Source organism: Trichomycterus rosablanca, chromosome 2, assembly GCF_030014385.1.
Source record: "Trichomycterus rosablanca isolate fTriRos1 chromosome 2, fTriRos1.hap1, whole genome shotgun sequence".
Taxonomy (NCBI): domain Eukaryota; kingdom Metazoa; phylum Chordata; class Actinopteri; order Siluriformes; family Trichomycteridae; genus Trichomycterus; species Trichomycterus rosablanca.
In genome coordinates, this window is record NC_085989.1 from 37,346,275 (window position 1) to 37,373,655 (window position 27,381).

The window sequence follows — 27,381 nt, forward strand, 5'->3', positions numbered from 1 at the left end:
ATGGACCGATATAATGATGTAAAAATACTGTTAAAGCTGTGGGAGAACTCGTTTGTTCAAACACACAGCAGGAAACCAAACAAGGTAAGAACAGTGTTATTCTTTATTAGGTACACATACTGTGTATGTTCAATAATTATGAATTTTATAAGCTGCACCTGCTATATAGATGTAATTTGTGGGTATAGTTATTGACTTTAACCCTGGTGTTATTCTTTACACGTTATTACTTTAATCCCTATGCGTTAATTAACCCCTATAAGACTGACCAGATAATGTTTGGGTGGTGAATTATACATTCTCAGCACTAACTTGGTGATATCAGGAATAAGAATAATAATACTTGGAAGTGTTTGTTTTGATGTAAGGACATCAGGTGAAGCACCAGACCCGATGATTTACATGTTCTTTAAATGTATTGATAACACACACATTCATTGTAGGTGTACAGTCTGAAACTAAATATTAGCACCCTCCCCCAACCCACAATGTGTAAATCTTCATCTAGTCCTTTATCAGTGAACACTTTCTGATCACAGCATGCTGCTAGATTCATATTTTTGGCTGGAACACACTTCTCATTCAAGCATTACTACTGAGGTGTTTTAAAATCCCAACAACACTGCTGCACATGATACACTCATACCAGAACAACACACACTATCATGGTAGCATCTTTTATCAGTGGACACTTTTTTAAATACAGGATGTTGTTGGTTTTGTATTTTAGAATAAAGCGTTGGAAAACAGGTGTTCAAAATAACCCTGGAACTTTGTAGTTCTACAATTACTGACTGTAGTTCATCTGTTTCTCTGCATGTTTTGTTAGCCCCCTTTCATGCTGTTCTTCAATGGTCAGGACTCCCAAAAGACCACTACAGGGCATGTATTATTTGGGTAGTGGCTCTCAGCACTGCAGTGACACTGACATGGTGGTGGTGAGTTAGTGTGTGTTGTGCTGGTATAAGTGGATAAGCAGCAGTGCTGCTGGAGTTTTTAAGCACCTCACCGTCACTAATGGACTGAGAATAGTCCACCAACCAAAAACAACTAGCCAACAGCACCCCGTGGGCAGTGTCTTGTGACCACTGATGAAGGTCTAGAAGATGACCAACTCAAACAGCAGCAACAGATGAGCGATCATCTCTGACTTTACATCTACAAGGTGGACCAACTAGGTAGGAGTGTCTAATAGAGTGGACAGTGAGTGGACACGATATTTAAAAACTTCAGCAACGCTGCTGTGTATGATCCACTCATACAGCACAACACACACTAAAACACCACCACCATGTCAGTGTCACTGCAGTGCTGAGAATGATCCACCACCTAAATAATACCCGCTCTGTGGTGGTCCTGTGGGGGTCCTGATCATCGAAGAACAGCATAAAAGGGGGTTAACAAAGCATGCAGAGAAACAGATGTAACTACATTCAGTAATTAGAAATACAAAGTGCTTCTATATAGTAAGTGGAGATGATAAAATGGACAGTAAGTGTAGAAACAAGGAGGTGGTTTTAATGTTATGGCTGATCGGTGTAGATTGTGCATTATAAAACATGCTTTAGATATTTCACTGCAAAATCTAATGAAAACTGATAATGCTGCTAACTAGTAAATGTAAAACACACAAAAAATGATTTATTATAAATTTTATAAGTGCACTCATTCATAACCGAGATATATTGACCTTAAAAAAAATCATTGTTTTATAGGACGATATAGCTGCTGCTCCAGAGGAAACAAGACGTAAGTTTAAAGCAAATCTAATGTTCTCTCTCAGGATTTCACCTTTTATAAGCTTTTGTTTGGGATTATTATTTCTTATATTCCAAATGTATGCCTTATTTCAGAACTCTATAAAGAATACCGTCTACTTAAAGAGGAAAAAGAGAAGAGTACCAGGGACAGTGAGAATCATGGTCAAACTCAAGAGGTCCACTCTGCATCTGCATTAAGTTACTTTATTTTCCTTTTGTTTTTCAGGTTATTAAAACACTAAGGCTTTTTTGTTGTTTCTTTTATAGGATTGCTGGGGCTCTCACCTTAACCGGAAGAGCATGCCAGCAGCTGTCCCAAAACTCACATCCAAAGACAAGGAAACCTTACAAACTTCTGCCCAGTACTTTGGTATGAAGCTGAAGTCCAACCTTATTAACTCGGCATCAAAGGTAGATATAAAGTTTGCTGTAAGAAAGCATTTGTTTCAGATCTTTATATTGACACAGACTTTTTCAATGATCGTGTTTATGATTGGAGCAATAATTTATTTCACATTGACTGGCCTGTGTAAAAAATAAGTAGTACCTGTAGGTGTCCCAATGCTTTTGTCCATAGTGTATTTAGTGTAGCCCATATATGCCAGGGCCACACAAAATGCTTTTTTAAAAGCTGTAACACTTTTGGAATGCCCTACAGTGCTTCAAATAAAATAAGACACTGTGTGAAGTGCAGAAAAAAGAGGGCCAAACTATCGAAAAGCACACACTTGTTTAAAGAAAATTGTAATCTCCATTTTTTTAAGGAAATTGTTAATCATTCTTATTGAAGTCTGGTATTTTAGTATTTTAATTCTGTTAAATTTTGAAATTCAGGAACGACCATTTTCTTTGAAAAAATCCGTCACGCCACTCCGGATGACAGGAAAAAACTGGAAAGACAGCGGCGCTGATAGTCCATGTCCAGAGCCATGTCCAGAGCCATGTACTCCTTCTGTTCAGAAAACTGGTACTGAGACACAGAATGAACCATCTGATCCATTTCCCTGCTTCACCTTTACACCCACCACATATGACCCACTGGACACAAGGACTCCTGATAAAAGTACTAAGAAAGCCCAGTTCCTCAGACAGTCTATGAACAAGAGGCTGTGCTCTGTGGACCAGGGCTGGCTGGGGCGCTGCCAGGTCTTCAGTGAAGTAGAAGATAAACACAAACCTGTTGCCGGCAATGTGCCAGAAGAGAAAATTGTTCAGACTAGCAGTGCTAGCAGTGAAAATGTGACTGTTAAAAAATCTGCATTAAAGTCTCCTATTGAGAATAGTGTTTCTAAAGAAGTGACACCAAAGCCATGTCTAGAGGATCCCTTTCAGATTGATTTGGACGAACCTCCAGTAAAGACCAGCGCAACGATGGATTCCAAACACAGTCCTGAAGCTGCTAATGAAGATAACAGGCTAAATGATGTTACAGACTGCCAGGATGCCCCTGTAGAAGCAAGTTCAAAACGACAAACGAAAAAACCCAGATCCAACAAAGTTAAAGACTCAGAACCAGCAAGGAGGTCTGATCATGAACAGAGGCCTGTTAAGAAAAAAGGAAGAAAAAGGCAGAGAGAAGTCGAGGAAGGAGAGGAACAAGCAGGAGAAACTGAGGGTGTTCAAAAGAAACGCAGGACTAAAAAAGAGAACTCCACTGAGAGAAGTCCTCCAAAAAAAGGAAGGAAAAAGAAAGTAAAGCCAGATGAGGAAGAAAACGGTGGTGGTGCGGAGAAAAAGATGCCTCAGAAATCAGCCATGCCTCAGGAGAACTTACTAGGAGAAGTCGATGAGGAGGATGTGAGAGCTGCCTCAGCCAGGAGGTATAACCCACCCAAAAGCAGGTACGGTGTAATATGGGTTTGATATGACCTTGTGAACTGATGAATCTTGTGTAATGAGTAACTACCGTTTCTGTTATGAATGTAACCAAAGTGTGTAAAACATGACGTTAAAATCCTAATAAACAAACAAACTAGCTCTTAAATAACATATAAACTGTCATAGTTGGGCCTGACCAACATTAAATTTCTGATTACTGTACATATTTTAGAACTTTCAGATCACATTTTCAGACTTTCATTTTTGGATGGATTTTAGCATCCTAAAATATTTTACACAATTCATATCAAGTAATGGTAAGCAATATCAAATTCATATTAAAGGACTCGTGGTATTTTAATCCATAGTTTTCACCTTTTACAAATAGACAGCTGCACCACACAAGATTTCACAAAGTCTTCTTAGACTAATAATAAGTACATTTACATTTTCATTTTCGGCATTTAGCAGACACTTTTATCCAAAGCAACTTACAGTACTGTGACATTACATTGTCTAAGCAATTGAGGGTTAAGGGCCTTGCTGAAGGGCCCAACAGTGGTAACCTGCCAGTGGTGAGGCTTGAACCAGTGACCATTGGATTACTAGTCCAGTACCTTAACCACTAGGCTATAACTGCCCTAGGGTAAAATAAAAGTAGGGGAAAAATAAAAGCCAGCAGTTACTCCAAGTGTTGCAGAACGACATAAAAACATCTGGAACAACTGCTTTGCAGAACAATAAGCAATGAACTGCACAGCATTCATTTCTATTACTATACATACATGTCAGATTAAATAATAATATCCTTTGGCTGCCAATTAAGATCCCTTCACCCAGAACCAACATTGTATCTGGACAGAGAAACCATTAAGATAGAAAAAGAGACCAAATTCCTAGGTCTATATTTAGACCAAAAACTCTCCTTTAAACACCACATTGAGTACATCAAAAACAAATGCCAAAAAACCTTAAACATTATAAAAGTCCTAGCAAATATGGGGAGCAAACTTTCATTTGTTGAAACACCTATACAAAACACTTGTACAACCCCGAATAGATTATGGCAGTACCATTTATGGAGCAACTCGAGCAACATATCTACAACCACTGAACACAATACATCATCAAAGACTAAGAATGGCCTTGGGTGCTTACAGAACATCTCCTGTAGAAAGCCTCTATGTAGAAGCAAACGAACCACCACTCCATCTACGACGACAAAATCTGGCACTAAAATAAGCAATTAAACTCTATGAGAACAGGTCAAATCCAGCTCACCAAGCCATCTTTGAAAATCGATTTGAGAATCAATATGTTTCTAAACCGACCCCTTGGACTTCATATTAAATCAGACCTGAAAGCCCTAAAACTCCTCTTGGACTCACTGACCCAGACCTACCAACCAATATCACCCTGGGACTGCAAAACACCAGAAATCATATGGAAACTCTCTGAAAAACATAAGCAAAACACCCATCCTAATGAATATCACAGACTATTCCTAGAAACCAAAGAGTGCTTCCCACACCACAAGACAATTTATACAGATGGATCCAAAACGGAGACCAAAGTAACAGCAGCAATCTCCACTGCAAACCATCAACACAGCATCCGGTTACCAAATCATAGCTCCATTTTCACTGCAGAAGGCCACGCCCTATTATTAGCTTTGGAGTACATCCAAACAAGCAAACACCAAACATTTCTCATCTACACAGATTCGAAATCATGCCCTAAAGCCTTGGAACATCTTGACACAGACAACCCCACCATATCCGAGATACTAACCAAAGAAAAAGAACTGAGAGAACAGCAATATAATGTTGTCTACTGCTGGATCCCAAGCCATATCGGAATCCCAGGAAATGAAAGAGTGGATCGGATTGCTAGAACATCAATGGAAGATAAGGTCACCACGCGATGCATGGTGACCTTATCACCCCCCCCCCCCCCCCCCCCACAGATGCCTTCTCAAACATTTCTTCACTTAGCAAAAATAAATGGCAGAATGAATGGGACAGTAAACCACACAACAAATTATATGAAATAGAACCAAAAGTAGGAAAATGCTACACTAGAATGGACAATCGTCAAAACCAAACTATTATTACAAGATGCCGGATCGGACACTCCAGACTAACACATGAGCACCTTATAACAGGGAAAACCGCACCAACCTGCCAATCATGCAAAACCACACTAACAATCAAACACATATTAACGGACTGCCCAACACTAAACACAGAAAGACAGAAATTCTTTAATGAAAACAACATGCAAAACTTACTTAAGACATCACCAGGAAAAATACTAAACTATTTGTCACACTTAAGTCTAAAACATCTTTTATAACTTGACTAAAATGACAAACACCTAAGATACAACCTATGTTCCGCCATATAAATAGCCTTAATGTGCTGATATGGCGTTAAACATAAATAAATAAATAAATAAACAATCCTTTGGATATGTATTTCCAAGAACACCATGGTAACAGTAAGCTACCAACCAGGGATAAGTTATTGGACTAGTAATCAAAAGGCCAGCACCAGCAAGTTGCCACTGTTGGTCCCCTGATCAAGGTCCTTAACCCTGAATTGCTTGACTGTAATTACAGTTATATTTTTGACATTTAGCACACACTCAGAGTGCACACACTCAGATCGACTTACAAAAGTGTTTCCTCAATAAATAATTTCTTACGCTAGTACAAATAGAAAATGTACTATGAATACAAATCTGCTGAAACCCTATTAGAACAAAATATGGGTAGACTGTAAGTGTAAGTAGTTTATTTTAGATGGTTCAAAATATGCATGCTAGCACTATTAATGAGGGCTCTGTACTAGCACCACCTGGCTGTAACCTCGATGCCTGTCTTTCTCGAGTTCTGAGTGGTGGATCAAAACGAGCAAATCTTGTGGCTTGAAGGTTGGATGGTACAAAACAGGGTTTTATAAATTCTCTATGGTAGATTGGAGCTGGTCCATTTTTGGCTTATTATGCAAGCATTATTGTTTTGAATTGAATGCAGGCAGCTACAGGAAACCAGTGAAGAGTGGGATGATGTGGCAGTGTTTTGGTTGGTTGAAAGCCAAACAGCTGCATTTTGAATCAGCTGCAGGGGTTTAATAGTGGACATGAGAGCACCTGCCAGGAAGGAGGTGCAGTAGTCCAGCCTTGAGATGATAAGTGATTGGACAAGAATTTGAGTGGCTTCCATGGAGAGAAATCTTTTTTCAGTGATGTAGAGGAGGAACTGGCATAATCTTGTCATGATAGCTACAGCAGAAAAGGATAGCTGGCTGTCCAGAACACAAAGGTTTTGTACATTATCAGATGGTTTGATCTGAGAGTCATTGAGAGAAATGACTAGATCTTGCCATTGAGGCACAATAATGACTAATTCCAAATCAAGCTATTGAGGGTTGGGCCCCTGAGCCCCATATGTGTGTGTAAATGAAAAAAAATATCTGAATGTTTACATTATTTCCCCCCCAATTTAACAAGGGCTTCCAAAAACACAGATGGAAACTATGTAAAGATTAACCTGAAAAAGAAGTCACATGTTAAAGGTTTTGCCTTGAGGGGTGCTGTACTTCGCAAGCAGGTAAATACAAATCATTTTACAAAGGTTACAAAGGTGATTAATCATTATGTTGTTATGACTGTTTGTTCGTTCCTGTGTTGTGATGATAGATGTACATTCAGAAATTTCAGCTGAAGGGAGAAAGGTTTGGTGGAGGAGGTGGCCGGGGTAGAGGAAGGTTCGGGGGTTTCAATCGACAAGGAGACACTTGTTATAAATGTGGTGGCACAGGACATTGGGCAAGAGACTGTCGGGGACCAGGTAAGAAAATCAGAAGGATGAAGTAAAATAGTATTAGTAATACATTTTTATTTTTATTAAAAAAAATAAATAAAAAAAAATCTGCTTTTTGTTCTTGTGTAAGCTCCTGCTTTGGCTGTGAGTAATACAGCTCAGCAGGACACTCCTGTTGAAGAGGAGGAACCATTTGAGCTGCCCACTTTAGAGGAAGTTGCCAGAGCCACAGGGACCTTGCGCTCGGAGCCTGTTGGTAAGTAAAGACTGACTGTGTACAGTAGTGTGCTGATTTAGACTGTGTGCATTGTAGTTACAGTAAGTACACTTTGGTACTTGTTACTTTGTGGATTTCTGTGTGCCAATACATTGCAGGGCCTTGGCCACCTAACCCCCCCACCCATTCCCACCAGACATAGCCAATCATGCATGTATGTACACACCTGACTAACTGATAGCTCTGCTGGCTATTCAAACCCCTGATCCCAGCAGTATTTATTTATTAGTGTGATTGCAGAATGCAAGCACACTATTGTTATCCGTTAGTCATATTATTATTATTATTCTGCCCGTTTTTTGTCCGGCTTTCTTCGTCCGCAGTTTTCGAGATATCGACCCCGTTCCAACGCCAAATCGTGCGGCCCATACGGGAATAGAGCGCTTGTATACAGGTTTTCGATCCGCCCGCCCGTCCGCCCGCCACGCCCGTTTTTCCGGAAATTTTGTCCCATAGACTTCCATTCATTTTTGAAAAAATGTTGAGATATCGACGCCGTTCCAACTTTAAATCGTCCGGCACGTTATTGAAATAACTTTGTGTTTTTTGCATTTCGATCCGCCCGCCCGTTCATCTGCCACGCCCGCTTTTTTACCGTTTTTTGGTCCCATTGACTTCCATTCATTTTTTCTGAATGGTTGTTGAATGGTTATTTGTACAACCTTTATTTAACCTATAAGAACCCCATTCACTTCCATTCATTTTTTGAAAGTTCGAGATATCGACGCCGTTCCAACTCTAAATTGTAAAGCCCCCTGATGTAACCCCGACATGGGTACAGCATGGGGATTCGAACCCACACCCACCTGCCACGCCCAGTTTTTGTCCCCATTCACTTCCATTCATTTTTTGAAAGTTCGAGATATCGATGCCGTTCCAACTCTAAATCGTAAAGCCCCCTGATGTAACCCCGACTTGGGTACAGCATGGGGATTCGAACCCACACCCACCTGCCACGCCCGTTTTTCAGCCCCATTCACTTCCATTCATTTTTTGAAAGTTTGAGATATCAACGCCGTTCCAACTCTAAATTGTAAAGCCCCCTGATGTAACCCCGACATGGGTACAGCATGGGGATTCGAACCCGCGCCCACCTGCCACGCCCGTTTTTCAGCCCCATTCACTTCCATTCATTTTTTGAAAGTTTGAGATATCAACGCCGTTCCAACTCTAAATTGTAAAGCCCCCTGATGTAACCCCGACATGGGTACAGCATGGGGATTCGAACCCACACCCACCTGCCACGCCCAGTTTTTGTCCCCATTCACTTCCATTCATTTTTTGAAAGTTCGAGATATCGATGCCGTTCCAACTCTAAATCGTAAAGCCCCCTGATGTAACCCCGACTTGGGTACAGCATGGGGATTCGAACCCACACCCACCTGCCACGCCCGTTTTTCAGCCCCATTCACTTCCATTCATTTTTTGAAAGTTTGAGATATCAACGCCGTTCCAACTCTAAATTGTAAAGCCCCCTGATGTAACCCCGACATGGGTACAGCATGGGGATTCGAACCCGCGCCCACCTGCCACGCCCGTTTTTCAGCCCCATTCACTTCCATTCATTTTTTGAAAGTTTGAGATATCAACGCCGTTCCAACTCTAAATTGTAAAGCCCACTGATGTAACCCCGACATGGGTACAGCATGGGGATTCGAACCCACACCCACCTGCCACGCCCGTTTTTCAGCCCCATTCACTTCCATTCATTTTTTGAAAGTTTGAGATATCAACGCCGTTCCAACTCTAAATTGTAAAGCCCACTGATGTAACCCCGACATGGGTACAGCATGGGGATTCGAACCCGCGCCCACCTGCCACGCCCGTTTTTCGGCTCCATTCACTTCCATTCATTTTTTGAAAGATCGAGATATCGACGCCGTTCCAACTCAGTATCGTAAAGCCCCCTGATGTAACCCCGACTCAGGTACAGCATAGGGATTCGAACCCACACCCACCTGCCACGCCCGGTTTTTGGTCCCATTCACTTCCATTCATTTTTTGAAAGATCGAGATATCGACGCCGTTCCAACTCTATATCGTAAAGCCCCCTGATGTAACCCCGACTCAGGTACAGCATGGGGATTCGAACCCACACCCACCTGCCACGCCCGTTTTTTGGCTCCATTCACTTCCATTCATTTTTTGAAAGATCGAGATATCGACGTCGTTCCAACTCAGTATCGTAAAGCCCACTGATGTAACCCCGACATGGGTACAGCATGGGGATTCGAACCCGCGCCCACCTGCCACGCCCGTTTTTCGTCTCCATTCACTTTCATTCATTTTTCGAAAGATTGAGATATCGACGTCGTTCCAACTCAGTTACGTAAAGCCCCCTGATGTAACCCCGACTCAGGTACAGCATGGGGATTCGAACCCACGCCCACCTGCCACGCCCGTTTTTCAGCCCCATTCACTTCCATTCATTTTTTGAAAGTTCGAGATATTGACGCCGTTCCAACTCTATATCGTAAAGCCCCCTGATGTAACCCCGACTCAGGTACAGCATGGGGATTCGAACCCACGCCCACCTGCCACGCCCATTTTTCAGCCCCATTCACTTCCATTCATTTTTTGAAAGTTCGAGATATCGACGCCGTTCCAATTCTAAATCGTAAAGCCCACTGATGTAACCCCGACATGGGTACAGCATGGGGATTCGAACCCACACCCACCTGCCACGCCCGTTTTTCAGCCCCATTCACTTCCATTCTTTTTTTTAAAGTTCAAGATATTGACGCCGTTCCAAAAGTAAATCGTAAAGCCCACTGGTGACACCCCGACTTGGGTACAGCATGGGGATTCGAACCCACGCCCACCTGCCACGCCCGTTTTTCGGCTCCATTCACTTCCATTCATTTTTTGAAAGTTCGAGATATCGACGCCGTTCCAACTCGAAATCGTAAAGCCCACTGATGACACCTCGATTTGGATAAAGCATTGGGATATGCATGCCCGCCCGACCGGCACACGGCAATCACACTCGCATTTTCTCCGGAAATGCACTCTCTAGTTTTTATTTTTATTTTTATTATTCTGCCGTTTTTTGTCCGCGCTTCTTCTCCCGCAGTTTTTGAGATATCGACCCCGTTCCAACGCCAAATCGTCCGGCCCATACGGGAATAGACCGCTTGTATACAGCTTTTGGATCGGACAAAGCGTGTGCCCACGGTGCCAGTTTTTCCGGGCAAATTTTCCCATAGACTTCCATTCATTTTGTAAAAAATGTCGAGCTATCAACGCCGTTCCAACTCTTGATCGACCGGGTTATTAATTGGACCCCAAATCCAAAACATTATTCGGATATGCCCATTCGTGTGCCAGCTATGCCCATTTTTCTGCGAATTTTTTGACCAAAATTTTGACACTTTTGGGATTCCATAACACGTTAACGTGATGACGTATCCGGAACTGTCCGAGCCGTCCTGAGCACAAAAAATGGCCGCCAACCAAATATCTGACTTATTTTGGTCTGTAACTCAAATATTACTGATTTTTAAAGTGAAAACACTACACAAAATGAAATTATAAGCCAGTTGGACTTGGCAGTGAAAGTGAAACTTTTCGCGTTGCAGCAAAAAGACATATATTTACATTCGTTAGCTTCCATGCTAACGAAGCCATTAAAAACAATGGTAACGGGCTAATCGCTAATGCACTGCTATAGGAGTGCAGTAAAAACGGACTTATTTTGGTCTGTAACTTCAATATTACTGATTTTTAAGGTGAAAACACTGCACACAATGAAATTATAGCCCATTTACACTTTGCAGTGAGCGTCAAAGCGTTCGCGTTGCAGCATAAAAACATATATTTATATCCGTTAGCTGCAAGGCTAACCAATGCATTGAAATCAATAGAAACGCGCTAACCGCTAATAGCGACCTGAACTAATATATGTGGAAGTGCACCACAACGAGTGCACTTGTGACTGTAACACCCAAATGACACACTCCCGCTCACATTTTGCTAAAAAAAATGGCCGCTGCACTGTAAATAAATGAGGCCAGATAAGTAATGAGTAAAAACGTGCAGAAATGCATTTATTTACATTTTAGGCTTCTGAGACACACCCAGAGTGAACTTGTGCTCACACCACAGCTTGTGCACAGATACAGTGGCCTGTCTGGGAGAAAGTATTCACACCCCACACACTGCACCCCTTTTAAACACATGCGCACCCCCAACCTGCCACGCCCGTCCACCTGCTGCACTGCGATCGACGCCGTTTCGACTCTGGACCGTCCGGCCAGTCCATGACACCGGGACGCGGATGCGGATTTCGGATAGGCACCCCCGGCCACCCGCCACGCCCGTTTCTGAGACGTTCGGATATCGACACCGTTCCGACTCTGAAACGTCCGGCCCGCCGACCTGCACTCGGCAATCACACTCGCATTTTCTCCGGAAATGCACTCTCTAGTTTTTATTATTATTATTATTTTTTTTTAATTATCTATTTTTTCCCACTTTTTTCCCCAACTTTTATCCCCATCGTGTCCAATTACCCTGATTGTGTCCTCTATACTGATTCGACCCTTTTGCTGCTGACTGAGGACGCCACTCAGCTGACTTGCGCCCCCTCCGGCACGCAGTCAGTACAGCCTGCATTTTTCACCTGCACGAGCCGAGTTCATACACCGAGAGACACTGCGCACGTAGGGTCACACCCCCCCTCAATGTTATTCCTCAGCCCTGTGCAGGCGCCGCCAGTCAACCAGCAGGGGCCGCAGTTGTACCAGTTACGAGGACCTATGCTCCGACTCTACCTCTAAGCCCGTGAACAACAGCCGAACGTTGTTCATGCTGCCGCCCAACCCAGTCGGAAAGGTAGAGCTGAGTTTCGATATGATGCATCTAGAAACCCAACTCTGGTGCGCTAGCGTACTTTACCGCTGTGCCACCTGAGCGGCTGATCCCAGCAGTATTGAGGTAGAGAAATTTACTGCTGCGCCACTCAAGCACATCATTAGGTATGATTATAATTTAGAAAACGGATTCTTTTCTTGTATCAGATTCATTCACCAATGTTTAGATTTGAAGTGATTCCCTAATTTGCCACTAAAATATTAACTCCAATGGCCTACATTAAGCCCTGACCCTTATCATGTTGAACACTTACGATGAATTGGAGCTCTGATTGCAATTTAGGCCCTCTCGTCCAACACTAGTGCATAGACGCAAATTGTTACGAAGACACTTTATTTGTGGAAAACCCTTTTCAGAAAAGTTGGGTCTGTTACAGTTGAAAAGGTGGGTAGTGGGTCGGGTAGGGCCAGATGCATATTATTGTCTGTTTCTTTTAAAAAGGATTGTACCTCAAGCTCAAAGTCAGCTGTCCAACCACATTCTCTTAGCTATGTAGTGTTGTTGAAATAACAAAGATTTTGCCTTATTTTAAAGAGATTTCAGGTTTAAATACTGATGATGCCCCAATTATCCAAAAACGCATAGGCACTTGCACCCTTTACAGTGTTTCTGGTTGGTAGGTTCATACTTTCTGTCTTTGTTGAGACTTTTAATTATGTTTTCAAGTCTAACTTTTCTAGCACTTGGTCCTAACTCCTTAATATGTTACTGAATAAAGGAAGATTGTGTCTCTCTATTAAAGTAATGAAACTCTGGCCACCTCTTTCAGCATCATTGTCCCCTAGCGTGAGAGAGGAGGCAGATGACAAGGACCAAGACAAAGGGGAGGAAATTCTGCTTAATGTGATACGACCAGATTACGAGCGACCGCCTCCACCTCCTCCCATGGAGTCTCTATACCAGCCCAGAGAGATTGGCAAAGTACAAGGTAAATTAGTTCAACTGGCCAAGTTGTGATTAGATTCATCAGAGGATTTTCACTCATAGAGGAATAAAATGTAAATATTTTTTTGTTCCACAGAAGTTCCGGCTGAGGTATACCAAGCCCTCCATGACTTTGGTTACAAGTCCTTCAGGCCTGGCCAAGAGAGTGCCATCATGAGAATTCTCTCAGGTTTGTCTCACATATTAAGATTATGCAAACAGGTTATACACAGACATTGCATACACCTAAAATGGGCAAGTCTAGATTTCAGCTCATTTTCAGCTCGGTTGTATCTATGTTTAGGTTTGTCTACACTTGTTGTTCTCTCCACTGGCATGGGAAAATCTCTGTGCTACCAGCTGCCTGCCTACCTCTACGCTCAAAGGTCAAACTGCATAACCCTGGTTGTGTCACCTTTAGTATCGCTAATGGATGATCAGGTAACTTGTTATACAGGGCTTTTCTACTTTACTGTACATCAAATATGATAGAACTTACAGCCGAAAGGTTTGATTTTAGGACTATACTGGATACCGGGGCATTGCAGAATATTAGGGAATGAAAAAACTGACCAGTTGGCAAGAGGAAGAATTGTGCAAAAAATCTACCAAGCAACATCAAACCCCTTATAACCAAACAATAAACTACACGAGATTCATCCCAACATCAGGAATAAACCAAAAAACATTCTGTAAAACGTACAGACCAAGTTATCTACACTAGATATAAAATAGGACATTCCAGATTGACACACCAACACTTAATACTAGGAGAAAACCCCATGCTTTGCAAAGAATGTCAGACACCAATCACAATAAACATCCTGAATGAATGCCCAAAGTACAACAAAGACAAAGTGTACATATGCCCAATACATTACCCAATATTGTACAGAAATAAACCGCAAATTCCTCAATAATATAAGATTAAAAACATAAATATAATACAAGACCAATAATTCCTGTTGTGAATATTACAAATTTGATGAAATGGTGATACAAAAACAAACAAACTGTACAGCAAATACAGCATGGATAAACCAAAATCTTTGCATTAAGCATACTATTGTTTTGTAATGTTTTATATGTTTGTTTTTCAGCTTTCTGGTTTACCCTCAAAGCTAAAAGCAGCCTGCATCCACTCAAACATGTCTCAGAAACAAAGGGAGGCAGCTATTGAAAAGGTAAGTATGAAATATTCCAGATGCCACAATTATGTTTGTACTATATAGCATAACTAACTGTAATTATAACTGTTATAACAATGTTGATATTGGATTATGTTTTGGGTGTGTATGGTTATGCATAGGTAAAAGCAGGTCAGGTGCATGTTTTGTTGCTGTCTCCGGAGGCTCTGGTCGGTGGAGGACACTCTGGCTCAGGCTGTCTTCCACCTGCTGACCAGCTTCCCCCAGTAGCCTTTGCCTGCATTGACGAAGCTCACTGTGTGTCTGAGTGGTCACACAACTTCAGGCCCTGTTATCTCAGACTTTGTAAGGTAAGACTACTTGAGGAGTGTAGCAACTGTATGCTTAAGTGCAGAGATTATAGCTTACAGTCGTCCACTACTGGGCAGTGTTGCTTTAAACAATGAATAAACTGTTGAGTGTGTATAGGTGCTAAGGGATCGTCTGGGTGTGCGTTGCTTACTGGGTCTAACAGCCACTGCCACCCTGTCCACCGCCCTGGACATTGCCCATCACCTGGGCATCAGTGATCAGGATGGTATTGCTGTTCGCTCAGCAGCCGTGCCCCACAACCTTCAGCTTTCAGTGTCCATGGACAGAGATAAAGACCAGGTATGTTTTTTTATTTAAGTGTGATCATTTAGAAATATACAGTATACTGTATATATAATGCTGTCTTAATAAATGAAAGTCACAGCATGTCTGTCTTCCCTTTCAGTCATGTAAAATCTAGCCAGTCATGAACACGAGAGAGCTTGTGCGGTTTTATATGGTTGGGTAGATGATGTCACACCCAATGACAGTTTATAAAAATGTAATTGAATGTATATATGTCCCAAAATAAGCAAATGCTAACCCCTATTCCTTCTAAATAAGAAGCTGATGGGAAGGGACAATGTCTTACCTGGCAAAAGACATAATAGTTTCAATAAAATCATAGTTTTTGTGCTAAAACCTTTTGTCCAGGCGCTGGTGACTTTGCTGAAGGGTGAACGTTTTGGCTCACTTGAGTCCATTATTGTGTACTGCACAAGGCGAGAAGAAACAAACCGCATCTCTGCACTACTGCGTACCTGTCTGCAGGGGGTGATGCTGAGAGAATCTTCACGTCCCGTAAAGGAAACGGATGAGGATAATCCAGTGGGCAAGAAAAAGAAAGCGTTGGGTAAATCTTGAGAAGCTTAAGATAATGTGCTAATAATTTTGTTGGATGCACAGTATGAGTATGAAGTACCTTTAAAATTGCCTTTCAATAATTTAGTTCCACTAATTATTTTAACCTGGTCAGGGTCATGATAGGTTCACTACTGATAACACTGGAACCAATACTGCAATACTCCTAGGACAAATGCATAATGTTACAACCTCAAAAGTTCACTCAGCCTTGCCTATTAGAGTAGCCAGTCCACCTTCACCTGTGTTTAAAAAAACTGTTAATAGCTGGAGATCAGTCATATCACTTTTTAGTCCACATTGAACTGCTTGTTTAAGGCTCTGACATGTCTTAATTGATTTCAGGTCTTATTTTTGAGGTATTCAAAGGTAATTTCTTGTACTTTTAATTGTTGTCTCATTGCATAAATCAATTAAGCTGAAGCTTTAGGTCATGGATTGATGACCAGTCTTTTGGTTTTATCAATTATGGTTAGACACCCAGAAGCATAGGCACGCCCTGAAGCTGCAAAAACACACCATCCCCAGACCATCACACTTGCAATGTTTGACTGCTGGTGTTCTTGTTGTGTAATGCAATCAAATGTCCTTCAAATATCCACCTTAGGCTATTCAATACACAGAACATTTTCCTAAACGGCATGGCGGTCATAAAGGTGTCCTCTTTTTAATGATGGACTCATGAATGCTGATCTTATCTGAATTGAACAAGATCTTCAGTTTTTTTAGATGTTGGTGCATTTATTTAGGGAATTCTTTCAATTGACTCTCACTGAAATTTTTTAACCTGTTGAACGATTCTTAGCACTGTAGCCACACTAATGTAATGATATGGTACTGTGTCTTGTACTCTGTGTCAATCCCAGTGCTGTTAATAATACATAGTGTGTGGAAAAATGAAAACAGCTTTTGTCTGTTTACATGTACAACAAGCACTAACATGGTATGTGTTTCTAATAAAGATGCCGCTAAGTTTAAACAGTATTTAATAATCCCAACAACACTAATGCCCCTGTTATTAATGATTATTTTGCCCCTGTTATGATATTGTTCTTGTAGCAACAGCACTTCACTAGGTAAAAACTGCTGATATTGATGAAGTCTGCAGAACTGTCAGTGATATTACTATGCATTTCTATAACTGTCCCTCAGCAAGGAAGAAGATCCGAAAGCCCCTGAAGTGGATCGCCGAGGCGTACCACGCAGGAATGTCTGCTTCAGAGCGCCGGCGTGTACAGAACAATTTCATGTGCGGCGAGCTCCGTGTGGTGGTAGCCACTGTGGCTTTTGGAATGGGTCTGGACAAGTCAGATGTGCGCGGCATTGTCCACTACAACATGCCGAAGAGCTTCGAGAGCTACGTGCAGGAAATCGGCCGCGCAGGTCGTGACGGAGAACCCTCCCACTGCCATCTGTTCTTGGATCCAGATGTGAGCTCAGTAACATTCATACACATGAACTAAGACTATTGGTAACATCATCACCTAACATTAATTTGAAATATTTAAACGCAGCTGTAAAACATGCTAGTCCATTACAGCTGGGATCTCGGGCTCTCAAGTTTGAAACTCAGCTCTGCTATCGGCCAGCTAGGCACCAGCACAGACGTAATAGGCTAATGTCTGAGGGTGGGTGGGCCGAAGAGATTTCACATTGCTGCTACAGTTGCGGCCTTTCCTGGCTGGTCGATGGTGCTGTGTGTGATTCTCTGTACCAGATACTGATCTCTGTGTAAACCTGCCTTGTGCAGGTGAAAAGAAGCAGTTGGCTACTGCACACTTGTCGGAGCGGGTGTGTTAGGAACGCCCTTCCTCGGTCAGGGTAGAAGTCTGCAACAGTAGAGTACAGTAGAGGAACTGGGTAACTGAATATGACTAAATGTGTCTGGATTTTAGATGACTTACACTTAATAACCCACAATGACAAAGTGTGCAAAACATCAAAGCTTCTGAATACTTTAAGTCCACTGTGTAAATGTTTTCGATTATACTTTTTTATTTTAACTTCATTTTTATGTTTTACCACTGCTTTGTCCTGATCAGGGTGAAATGCAGTAACCCACCCCTGACGGGGCACAAGATTCCGGCGGTGGTGGGCTATCTTTTTTGCTAGCATTCAATCATATCTTGAACTATATAAATATATCTAATTTGTTTTAGTAATATGAAATGCATTTTATGCATAATGGCTTGATACTTGCTTTTTATACACTCATAAAATGGCAAACAAAGAACCTGTGGATTGTGTGATTTGGTAGCTTGTTGGTTCATACAGGGTCATGTTGTGTTTTTTCTTTAAATTGTCAATTGTAATTGTAATCAATTAAGAGCAACCTGCTTTGGGAAGGTTTAAGCTGTGTTTCTTGATGCCCACAGTGTGTAGATCTTCATGAGCTACGCAGGCACATCTATGCAGACACTGTGGACTTCTTCACTGTGAAGAGACTGGTGCAAAAAGTCTTCTCTCCCTGCAAGTGTAGACTCATCCATCAGAAAAACCAGGAATTAGCCCAGGTGACTGCAGTTTGATTACTATTTTGTCTAACAGAATCCTCCACAATAAAACAGCACTTATTCTTCTCCTGTGAGACTAAGTGCTTTCTTATAAGATGGAGAATACAGAGCGGGCGGTTTATGTTCTTTATACTGTACTTAATCTCTACAGATCATCCCTTGTGCACTCTTCTTTTTTAGCTAAGCTCATATGTTTTCTATGGCGTTTAGATCATGGGACTGAAATCACCGTGGCAGAAGCTTGATTCTGTGTTCAGTAAACCATTTTGTGTTGATCTGGTCACAGAGTTGCAATCAAATCCAAAAAAATAATGGTTGCTGTAAACTTTTGCTTTAAATTAAGTCCTTGTCTGTTGAATGATGCAGCAAGTTAACAAAGAATATGAATGATTTTGTATTTTAGTGTATTTTTTAATATAATCATGTATAATGAATATAATGAATAATTATTTAACCCCTACATAATGTATGATCTGAACACCACACAGAGATTCAAATGTTCAAGATGTGTTGTAACTGTTGTGACAATTAAGTCACAAAAGCAAGGAGAGGAGATCATTTCACTGCACCAAAGCAGGTAATGGGTAGAAGATTTTGAATGTTCTTAGAGGCACCACTGGTAGGCAACACAGGGCAGTTGTAGCCTAGTGGTTTAGGCACTGGACTAGTAAGCAGAAGGTTGCTGGTTCAAACCCCACCAGGTTGCCACTGTTGGGCCCTTGAGCAAGGCCCTTAATCCTTAATTGGTTAGACAGTATACTGTAAGTCGCTGGGTCTAATATGTCTGTGGCAACTATAAGATGATCACTTAACAGCCAAAGATGGCCGGACTCCACAAGCACACCACTGTTGACCAAGAAGCACAGGATAGGTCTGCAGATTTGTGCAGTTATATAGAATGACAAGTTAAACCTGGAACTGTTCGACTGAATGGAACAGACGTTTGTCTTGCAGAAGAACGGCAAGACTTATGAGAAGAGGAATACTATTCGTGCAGTCAAGCATGGAGGTGGGTCAGTGTGACTGTACCTCTGCCCCACCTCAGCTTCGGAATGAACTGGAACATCGTTTGACCACCTTTCTTGATCAACATCAGTGCACAGCCATACAAATGCTTTTTAGTCTTGTGAGAAGCCTTCTCTAAAGTTTACTTTTTAAAGTATCTTTTTAAAATATTTTTGTAGTAATGGTCCATATGTAAAAACTTAAAGTGCTTTTACATCTCCACCTAAAAAGTAGTTTTAGTTTCAGACATGCTCATATTTAAGCAGGCCATGAAGATAAATATTTACTTCGAGATGTGTGATGGGGCATCAGTGTATAAATTTTTGCTTTATGTATTTTGCTTGCTTTATTCAGTTGCTACAGTGGTTGTGTACAGTGGACTTGGTTGCTGTGCATCAATGCCAGCTTTGCAAACAAGCCTCTAGAGTCCTGTTGTTGACTTATATGAATAAGTGTCTCAGAATATTAAGTGTCTCAGAATGCTAGTGCACTAATTATAGACTCTAGTTCACATTCATTCTTTAAAAAAACAATTAAGGGCTTGAGTAATATGCAGTCTATCAGAATAAAAGTTCCTCTTGAGTGCTAAAATGAAATATTATGATTCCTTTGCTATACACCTGAGGTCATGACAGTTTAAGCTGGGTAAGGTTTGAGGTGAATGTGTGGCCATGAATTCTGGTTTTGCTCTTCTCGTAGGTCATGGAGGTGAATGATGCTGAGCTGATGGAGTTAATGGACCACTGTGATGAATCTGGAGCAAACCATCCGGAGCAGCAAGAAACACTTACACCCACAGAAACTCAACACACACAACCAGAGCAGTCAAACACTACACACACAAACCCACATTGTACAGAGAGCTCACTAGAATGGAACAAGCCAAACCTACAGGAGGAATGTCTGGGATCCATTGTGCCATCTCAGAGAGAAGAAAAGCACCATGAAGGCCAAGGAGATGACAAGGATGTAGGGGAGGAAAGCAGAAATGACTGCGAGATGGAGGAGAGCGAGGGGGGTGATACAGGCCAGCGTGTTTGTCACACTCATGAGCGAGCTGTTGCAATGCAAGATACAGTGGATGAGCTGGACATCACAGAGGAGGGTGAGATGGAATAGATTACTTGAAGATAAATCTTTACTTTATAGCATGTTGAAGCCACTTCTATGTTCTAATATTCTGACTTTGAGTTTATGTTTATGACTTAGGTTTGGAGACACTGCTGTGTTATCTGGAGCTCCACCCTCAGCGCTGGGTAGAGCTTATGCACCCCACCCTCTCAACCTGCCGCCTGGTCTGCTACGGAGGTCCTCGACAGCTTCGCCAGCTCACTAAAGTGTATGTTTTTTGTTTTATTTAATTTTTTATATAGACAAATTACAGAAGTCCTACAAATTATAAGCCATCAGACCAAACTAGGTAAAAATCAACAGAGGAGGAGGAATTGGCAATTGTATCAAATGATGCTATCATACTTTTAGAAAGCAAATACTTTTTTAATTCTTCTTCAAAAAAAGGCATGTTTGTATTCAGAAGTCTTAGAATATTAGGTGACCTACCATTTGTGCAGAAAATCAATTTCAAATGGTGAATTTATTCAGATAAAAATATAGTTAGGCAGATTTTTATCTTTAAAATCGTTTAAGAAAATAGTGTGTAAGTATTGCATCAGAAAGGATGTGAGAGTTATGACTATAGGGCTCTACTACATTTATGGGACAATTTGCTTAATTTCATGTACCTCATTTTTCAAAAGTCACAGATTTCACGGATTTTTTTTAAAAGTGAAAGATAGAATAAATGGAAGCTACAATACGCAGCATAGCCTACGATGCGATGGCCTCAAAAACGAGAATACTAGTCTGTGTTTTGACACCCCCCCCTTCTGGGTCTACAAAATTGGTTTCAATTTTCCATACTAGTGTTTTTAGCAGCTTTACACTTTAACATCTTGGACATTTTGACTAACCAATTGCTAAATCAATAGCTGTAGCATTGTTAGGACCACCTCAGTGCAAATTAACCAGTGAACGTAAGACACTTAAACGAAAAATGAATCTTAAATCTTGAATTTCATAGCAATCTTCATATTACACGGGTAACGGCTCATTTCTCGGTCAGTGACGCAATTTTCATGGCCGTGAATTAGGAAGGGCTTTAATTATGACTGATGCAAGAATTCTGTTTGATTTTGTTAAGGCATTCACCTTATAAGTGTTTTATGCTTTATTCACTGCATGGTAAGGCACATATTGCCACTTACGTATTGTTGCTTACCTGGTGTGCTTTCACATGATACACGGCAAAACTGCTTTGTACAGGCTGTACCACTAAGCATCAAGCTTAAAAACAATACACTGCATTGATAGTGTTAAAAGTTTATTTAAAGGCTCTGCAGAGACTTCACTTGGAGACGTATTAAATATATATATATATTTTTTTTTTCAGTCGTAGGGCAGATTAAATTTTATTAAAAGCCACAACAAGCAATTCCAGGATTATTTAATGAGGAATGGCTATCTAAACTGCAAACCCTGATCCACAATTTACAGCTCATTAGTCGCCATGCTGTATTTTTCTCAAAATGTTGAATACAACGATTCAGGGTTTTGTGAAACAGTGAGAATCAGATCCTCTCTGTTATGTCTGTGCATTGGTGGCTCATTGGCAGCGCTTTGAAAATGTCAGTGGCAAAGTGCATCCAAGTTCAATCAGATAAAACTTTGAGTGTGGTGGCAAATGCTAAAAACCATATGTCAAGGTGTCAAATTTGCATGGTGCATGCAAATTTCACCTATTTTTTTTTAAAACTTTTTTTATTATTTTTTTTGCTACTTATTGATTTACTCTGCATTGAGATGCCCCTGGATTGCTAAAAATGGGGATACGTCATTTCTATGTTTTTGTAGGTGTGCCCCAGTGGCAGTGGTGCTGGCGAGAAAGCGTCTTGCAGGGGAGAAGGTGGAAGACTTTGATTCTTTGGACTTTGATGTTGTGGAACTGGCTGACACTATGGGCTGGCAGCTTCCACTGGTCAAGCGAGGCTTGAGACAGCTGCAGTGGGGCAGAGACGGTGGTATGGATTACACTCTTTTCTTCTCAGTTCTTCTCAATTTTTTTTTAATTTACAATAAATTTCCTGTTGTCTCAAACCACTCTGGCTGTTTTCACATCAACACACTTTTTCCTGCTTGCAAAACTGTTGCTTACAAACTACTGGACGATTAATAAGTACAAAAATAAATGGTTCTGAATTTAGGGCAGCAGATTCCAGAATATCTTTTTGTTCCAGCATGACTGTGTCTTTTATAAAAATAGGAACACTGATTGTATAACTGGACATTTTCGTCCAGCATTAGTCTAGGAGTATTGCTATGATGCTCCTGGAAGCATGGCCTGTAGGTGTATGTGTGCACATCCGTGCAGGTTGGATCCATGGATTTATGCTGTGTGTTTTTGTAAAAATTTAACCCTACTTCTTTTCAGCCATTAAGTCATGTACTGGTCTCCATTATTCCCAGTCTCTCCCAGCAGAGGCTGTAATTGCATCTGTGATGAGGAATTCCTACAGCCGCCTGCTCGGCAGACGTTAGCCACTTAGGTCTGCATACAGGTGCCCGGCCAGCCGTTAGCAGAGCTGAGATTTGAACACACAAGCTTGAGCTCTCAGCACTGGTGGGCTAGCGTGTTCTACCACTCTGCCAGTCAGTCAAGCACCCTAGATGGAGACACTTTTAGCTGCTTTGGTTGTGGGATGACCGTGTTAAAGGCAAAGTCCATAAACAGCAGTCCAGGTGCGTGAGGATGTACTGCAGAGCCAAACTGGCATTACTAACAGACCTGTTCGCTCTATATGCAAACTGGTGTGGGTCTTGTAGAGCATCTCTCATGGATTTGAGAGCCCAAATAGATTAAAAAACACTTTGTGATTACAGAGGTAAGTGCAACTGGTCTATAATCACTCAAACAGATGTTATGTTTTGGACAATGGTGTGATAATGGATGTTTTGTAAGAAACTGTTACTGTGCGCTTATGTAAGTCAGTAACTGTGCTGTCTTTTTTACTCCAGTTGGTCTGCTCGGGTTGTTAGCTCATTTAATTACCTCACCTATTGACCTTATTGTATGTGATTGTCCAGCGGTGTAATGCTTGTGATGTGGTGTGTTTAGGATATGGTGGCTCAGGCCGGAGCGGTGTGCATGTTGAGTTCTCCGCTCTGTCCTTTTACTTCCGCTCCTACGGAGACCTGACGCCTGAGGAAATGGATGAGGTGTGTGCGTTCCTGCATGGCCGGGTTAAATCGCAGGAAAGGACTCAGCTCTATCAGCTTAAAGCCTGTTTCAAAGCCTTCCGCAGGTTTCTATAGTGCACTCACTACTCCCTTTTATTATTCATTTTAGTTATTTTATTGATGTTTAGAAGTGCAATAGATTTTATTTTCATCAACTGCTTTGTCCTGGTCAGGGTCATGGTGGGTCCAGTTCAACCGGAATACAGTGGGTGAAAGGCAGCCAGTAATGTCTGAGTAGACACTTTTAAGATTCGGCTGGTGTAATAGACCGCTGCGCCACATGAACACCTAAGTGTTATGTAGTGACTTTAGTATTACACTGAGGTGGCTCAGTGGCTAGCATTGTCGCCTCACAGCAAGAAGGTCCTGGGTTCGACTCCCAGGTCTGGGTCCTTTCTGTGTGGAATTTAAAGTTCTGGTTTCCTCCCACAGTCCAAAAACATGCAAGTGAGGTGAATTGGACATACAATATTGTCCATAACTGTGTTTGACATTAAAGACTTGAACTGATGAATCTTGTGTAACAGTAATTACCGATCCTGTCATGAATGTAACCAAAGTGTGTAAAACATGACATTAAAATCTTAATAAAATAAGTAAATATTTAGTTATTCATATTTTTGTTATTATAATTTTTGTAGCAACTTATATGTACCAGCATTTGTAAGCATTTGCTAAAATATACCTGTTTCTGCAGTGTTGCTTTTCGGAACTGTAGCTTCTGCATGGATGAGCTGGACGAAGCTCGAAGCCTGAAGCTGAAGGAACTCCTTGCTGATTATTTCGAAAAGAGACGAGACCTAAACATGAGTAAGACGTTTGATGACGAGCAGGACGAATACGCTGAGGACCTCCGCAAGTGCAAGGTGTGTGTGTGTGTGTGTGTGTGTGTGTGTGTGTGTGTGTGTGTGTGTGTGTGTGTGTGTGTGTGTGTGTGTGTGTGTGTGTGTGTGTGTGTGTGTGTGTGTGTGTGTGTGTGTGTGTGTGTGTGTGTGTGTGTGTGTGTGTGTGTGTGTGTGTGTGTGTGTGTGTGTGTGTGTACCGCTGCAGTCAAATTTTGTTCCTAACATGAGTGTGGATTTTGAGTTGACTCTGTGTCTGTGCTGTAGGAGTGGGAGGAGCAAATTCGTGCTGATGTGAGGGGTTTACTGTCCAGTCGAATTGATGAGAAGTTTTCTGGTCGTGCAGTGGCAAGAATCTTCCATGGGATTGGTGCGTCTCCTGGCTTTCGTATTGCTTCATCTTTGTTAATCTGTTGACTTTTTTTACTTTTTAAATTGTATTTTAGCCTTGATATGGCTCACTACATGAGCTTTTAACTTATCGCAATACATTAGCAAATCAGGTCAGAGTGGCTTATCAGCACCAGTCAAAAATGTGCCTCTATTATGAATAAAAAGTAGTTAAACTTTGCAGCAATGGCTTCTCGGAGTTAAACTGTACAGTTGTTCTCAAATGTTTTGGCACCCCTGGCCACATGATATATTTTAGTTTATTTTTGACATGATATATTTATTTATTTTTTCTTTTTTTGACTGCTCCCATATTTTTTTAATTTTTTGTGGTTGCAACAGCTTATCATCCTTTCATGCCGTATATCGTGTTGTGTTATTTAATCAAGGCTTCATGTTTGAAAATACTTGTCTGTGTTTTGACACAAACAACCCCCCGTGTCCACAGAACTGGTTGAGAGTTTCCCAAACTCAGTTACCTGAGTAGTTTTTCATTTTGAATAACTGATTGCTAACTGAATTGCTGTAGGATTGCTAGGACCTCCTCATAGTGCAAATTAACCAGCAAATGTGAGGCACTTGAAGGCTGCGCAAATGAAACATTTGAAATCACTAAACAAAAAACCTTACATTTTGAATTTCACAGCAAGTTGCATATTACACAGGAAACTGCTTGTTTCATGGTCTGTGATGCAATTTTTACAGCTGTGAATTTGGTAGGGTCTTAATTATGACCTTCCTGAACCAAACCCTCCTTGTTTTATACAGGTTTTTGAACAGGTGCACCTCCCAATGGCTAGTCTACTGAACTAGTAGTGTGCTAGTGTAATTTACCGCTGTGCCACCTGAGCACCCTTGTTACTTAATATTTGATAAACACCCTTTTGAACCTGCAAATGCTTTTTGTTGCCAGCTTTAAAATCTTATTATTCTTGTTGTCAGAATTATCACCCACTCTTCTATCAAGAATGCTTTTAGTTCTGAGATGTTCTTGGGCTGGGGATGTCATGTTTAAGCTTCATTCTAGATTTCAATGATGTTAGGTTAGACTTTAAAGGTCATTTTCAATGCTTTATCTTTTGTCTATTACAGTAGTTTATTATATATTTTAAAACATGTTTAGTTTTTTTTCCTGTTGTAGAAGACAGCATTTTGTTATCCTAATGTTTCTTCACTGTTGTATTTGCTTTCAAAACTGGCTGATATTTAGTTAATACAATTTTTCTCATTTACACATGCAAAGCTTCCTGTTCCACTGGCCCACAGCACTTGTTATTAAAATGCTTCAGGCTTAACTTGATGTTCTTTGCATATTTTAGACACATATTAGGTTTCTTACTGATGACGCAAATCCTGTTTGTCCAACAAACATTGCATGTTTTGATAATGACCCACCACCATTCTTTTGATAGTAAAATGATTTTGTGAGTGTTTGTAGTTATATGAGGATTTTGCTTCACTTTTTTGGCCAGCTTTTGATCAGTTCTATCTAAGAGCACTTTTGGTCTCTAGATCTTGCCTTAAACTCAACAGTGCCTCTAAACTAGCTGGATATTCTTTGTGTTATTTATCAGTTAAATAAAGTTTCAAGAGAATTAACGAATAACATATTTTTCTTTTTATTGCATTTTACAAAATGACCCAACTTTTCTGGAAATAAGGTTTGCATAACAGCAGCTGCAGTTAAACTATATATAAATATAGAAATATTCAAATGTCAGATCAATGTTTTCAATACAAATATTGATTATCTTTTTGTATCTTTTTGTACTTTTTGTACTTGATATAGTTTATGCAACTATGCATTTCTTGTCTGTTCTTAGGAAGCCCGTGTTATCCTGCACAGATGTATGGTCGGGACCGGCGCTACTGGAGAAAGTATCTGAACTTTGATTTCAATGAGCTTATTCGGTTAGCCACTCAGGAGATTATTAGAACCAGGTAACAGAATAAATGTATCAGTGGCTCTTTGTATATTTAGTACTGATTTGTAGTCACTGATTTGTGTATGTACATGTTGTTTGTCCTCTATATATGTACATCATATCTGCATGTTTTTACAAATGATCCATTTTGTTATACAATAAAAATTAGTTTTTTTTATATTTTTCTTTTTATTTCTGCATAATGATTTAACCCATATCAAAGTTACCCGAATCTTAACAGGTGATCATATTGGCTGCATTCGACATTTGTTCATTTAACTACCATCCACTTAACATTATGCATCTTAAAAATTTTAAACATGTATTATTTTGAATTGATATGGTTTTCAGTATATAACAGGTCAAATAGAACTTCCAAATCATTGTACACCGTACAGATCATTTTAAATTTTATAGCTTTTTGTGAAAGGTTTGATTTTTCTAATTTTTTATTGTGAGTTAATTCACTAAAAATTTAAACATTTAAAATTTAATTTCTCATAACAGCTTTAATATCAGTCTCCTTTTCTGTTCATGTTTGTCTTAACCTTTGGCTCAAGCCCACATATGTTGCTT

General features: G+C 40.7%; 1 protein-coding gene across 1 annotated transcript; it reads left to right on the plus strand.

Annotated features, from left to right (window-relative positions):
• recql4 (RecQ helicase-like 4) lies at positions 1-26,956 on the plus strand. Its single transcript, XM_062990815.1, has 24 exons — positions 1-84; positions 1,716-1,749; positions 1,854-1,936; positions 2,028-2,171; positions 2,595-3,601; positions 7,092-7,191; positions 7,281-7,431; positions 7,535-7,660; positions 13,323-13,481; positions 13,575-13,667; positions 13,782-13,918; positions 14,578-14,661; positions 14,787-14,975; positions 15,094-15,276; positions 15,631-15,829; positions 16,990-17,267; positions 18,213-18,350; positions 20,055-20,460; positions 20,565-20,694; positions 22,266-22,432; positions 23,527-23,713; positions 24,346-24,514; positions 24,758-24,860; positions 26,704-26,956. The coding sequence occupies exons 1-24, from the start codon at positions 1-3 to the stop codon at positions 26,823-26,825; spliced, it is 4,473 nt and encodes a 1,490-aa protein (XP_062846885.1). The 3' UTR covers positions 26,826-26,956.
• Positions 26,957-27,381: the final 425 nt, after the last annotated feature.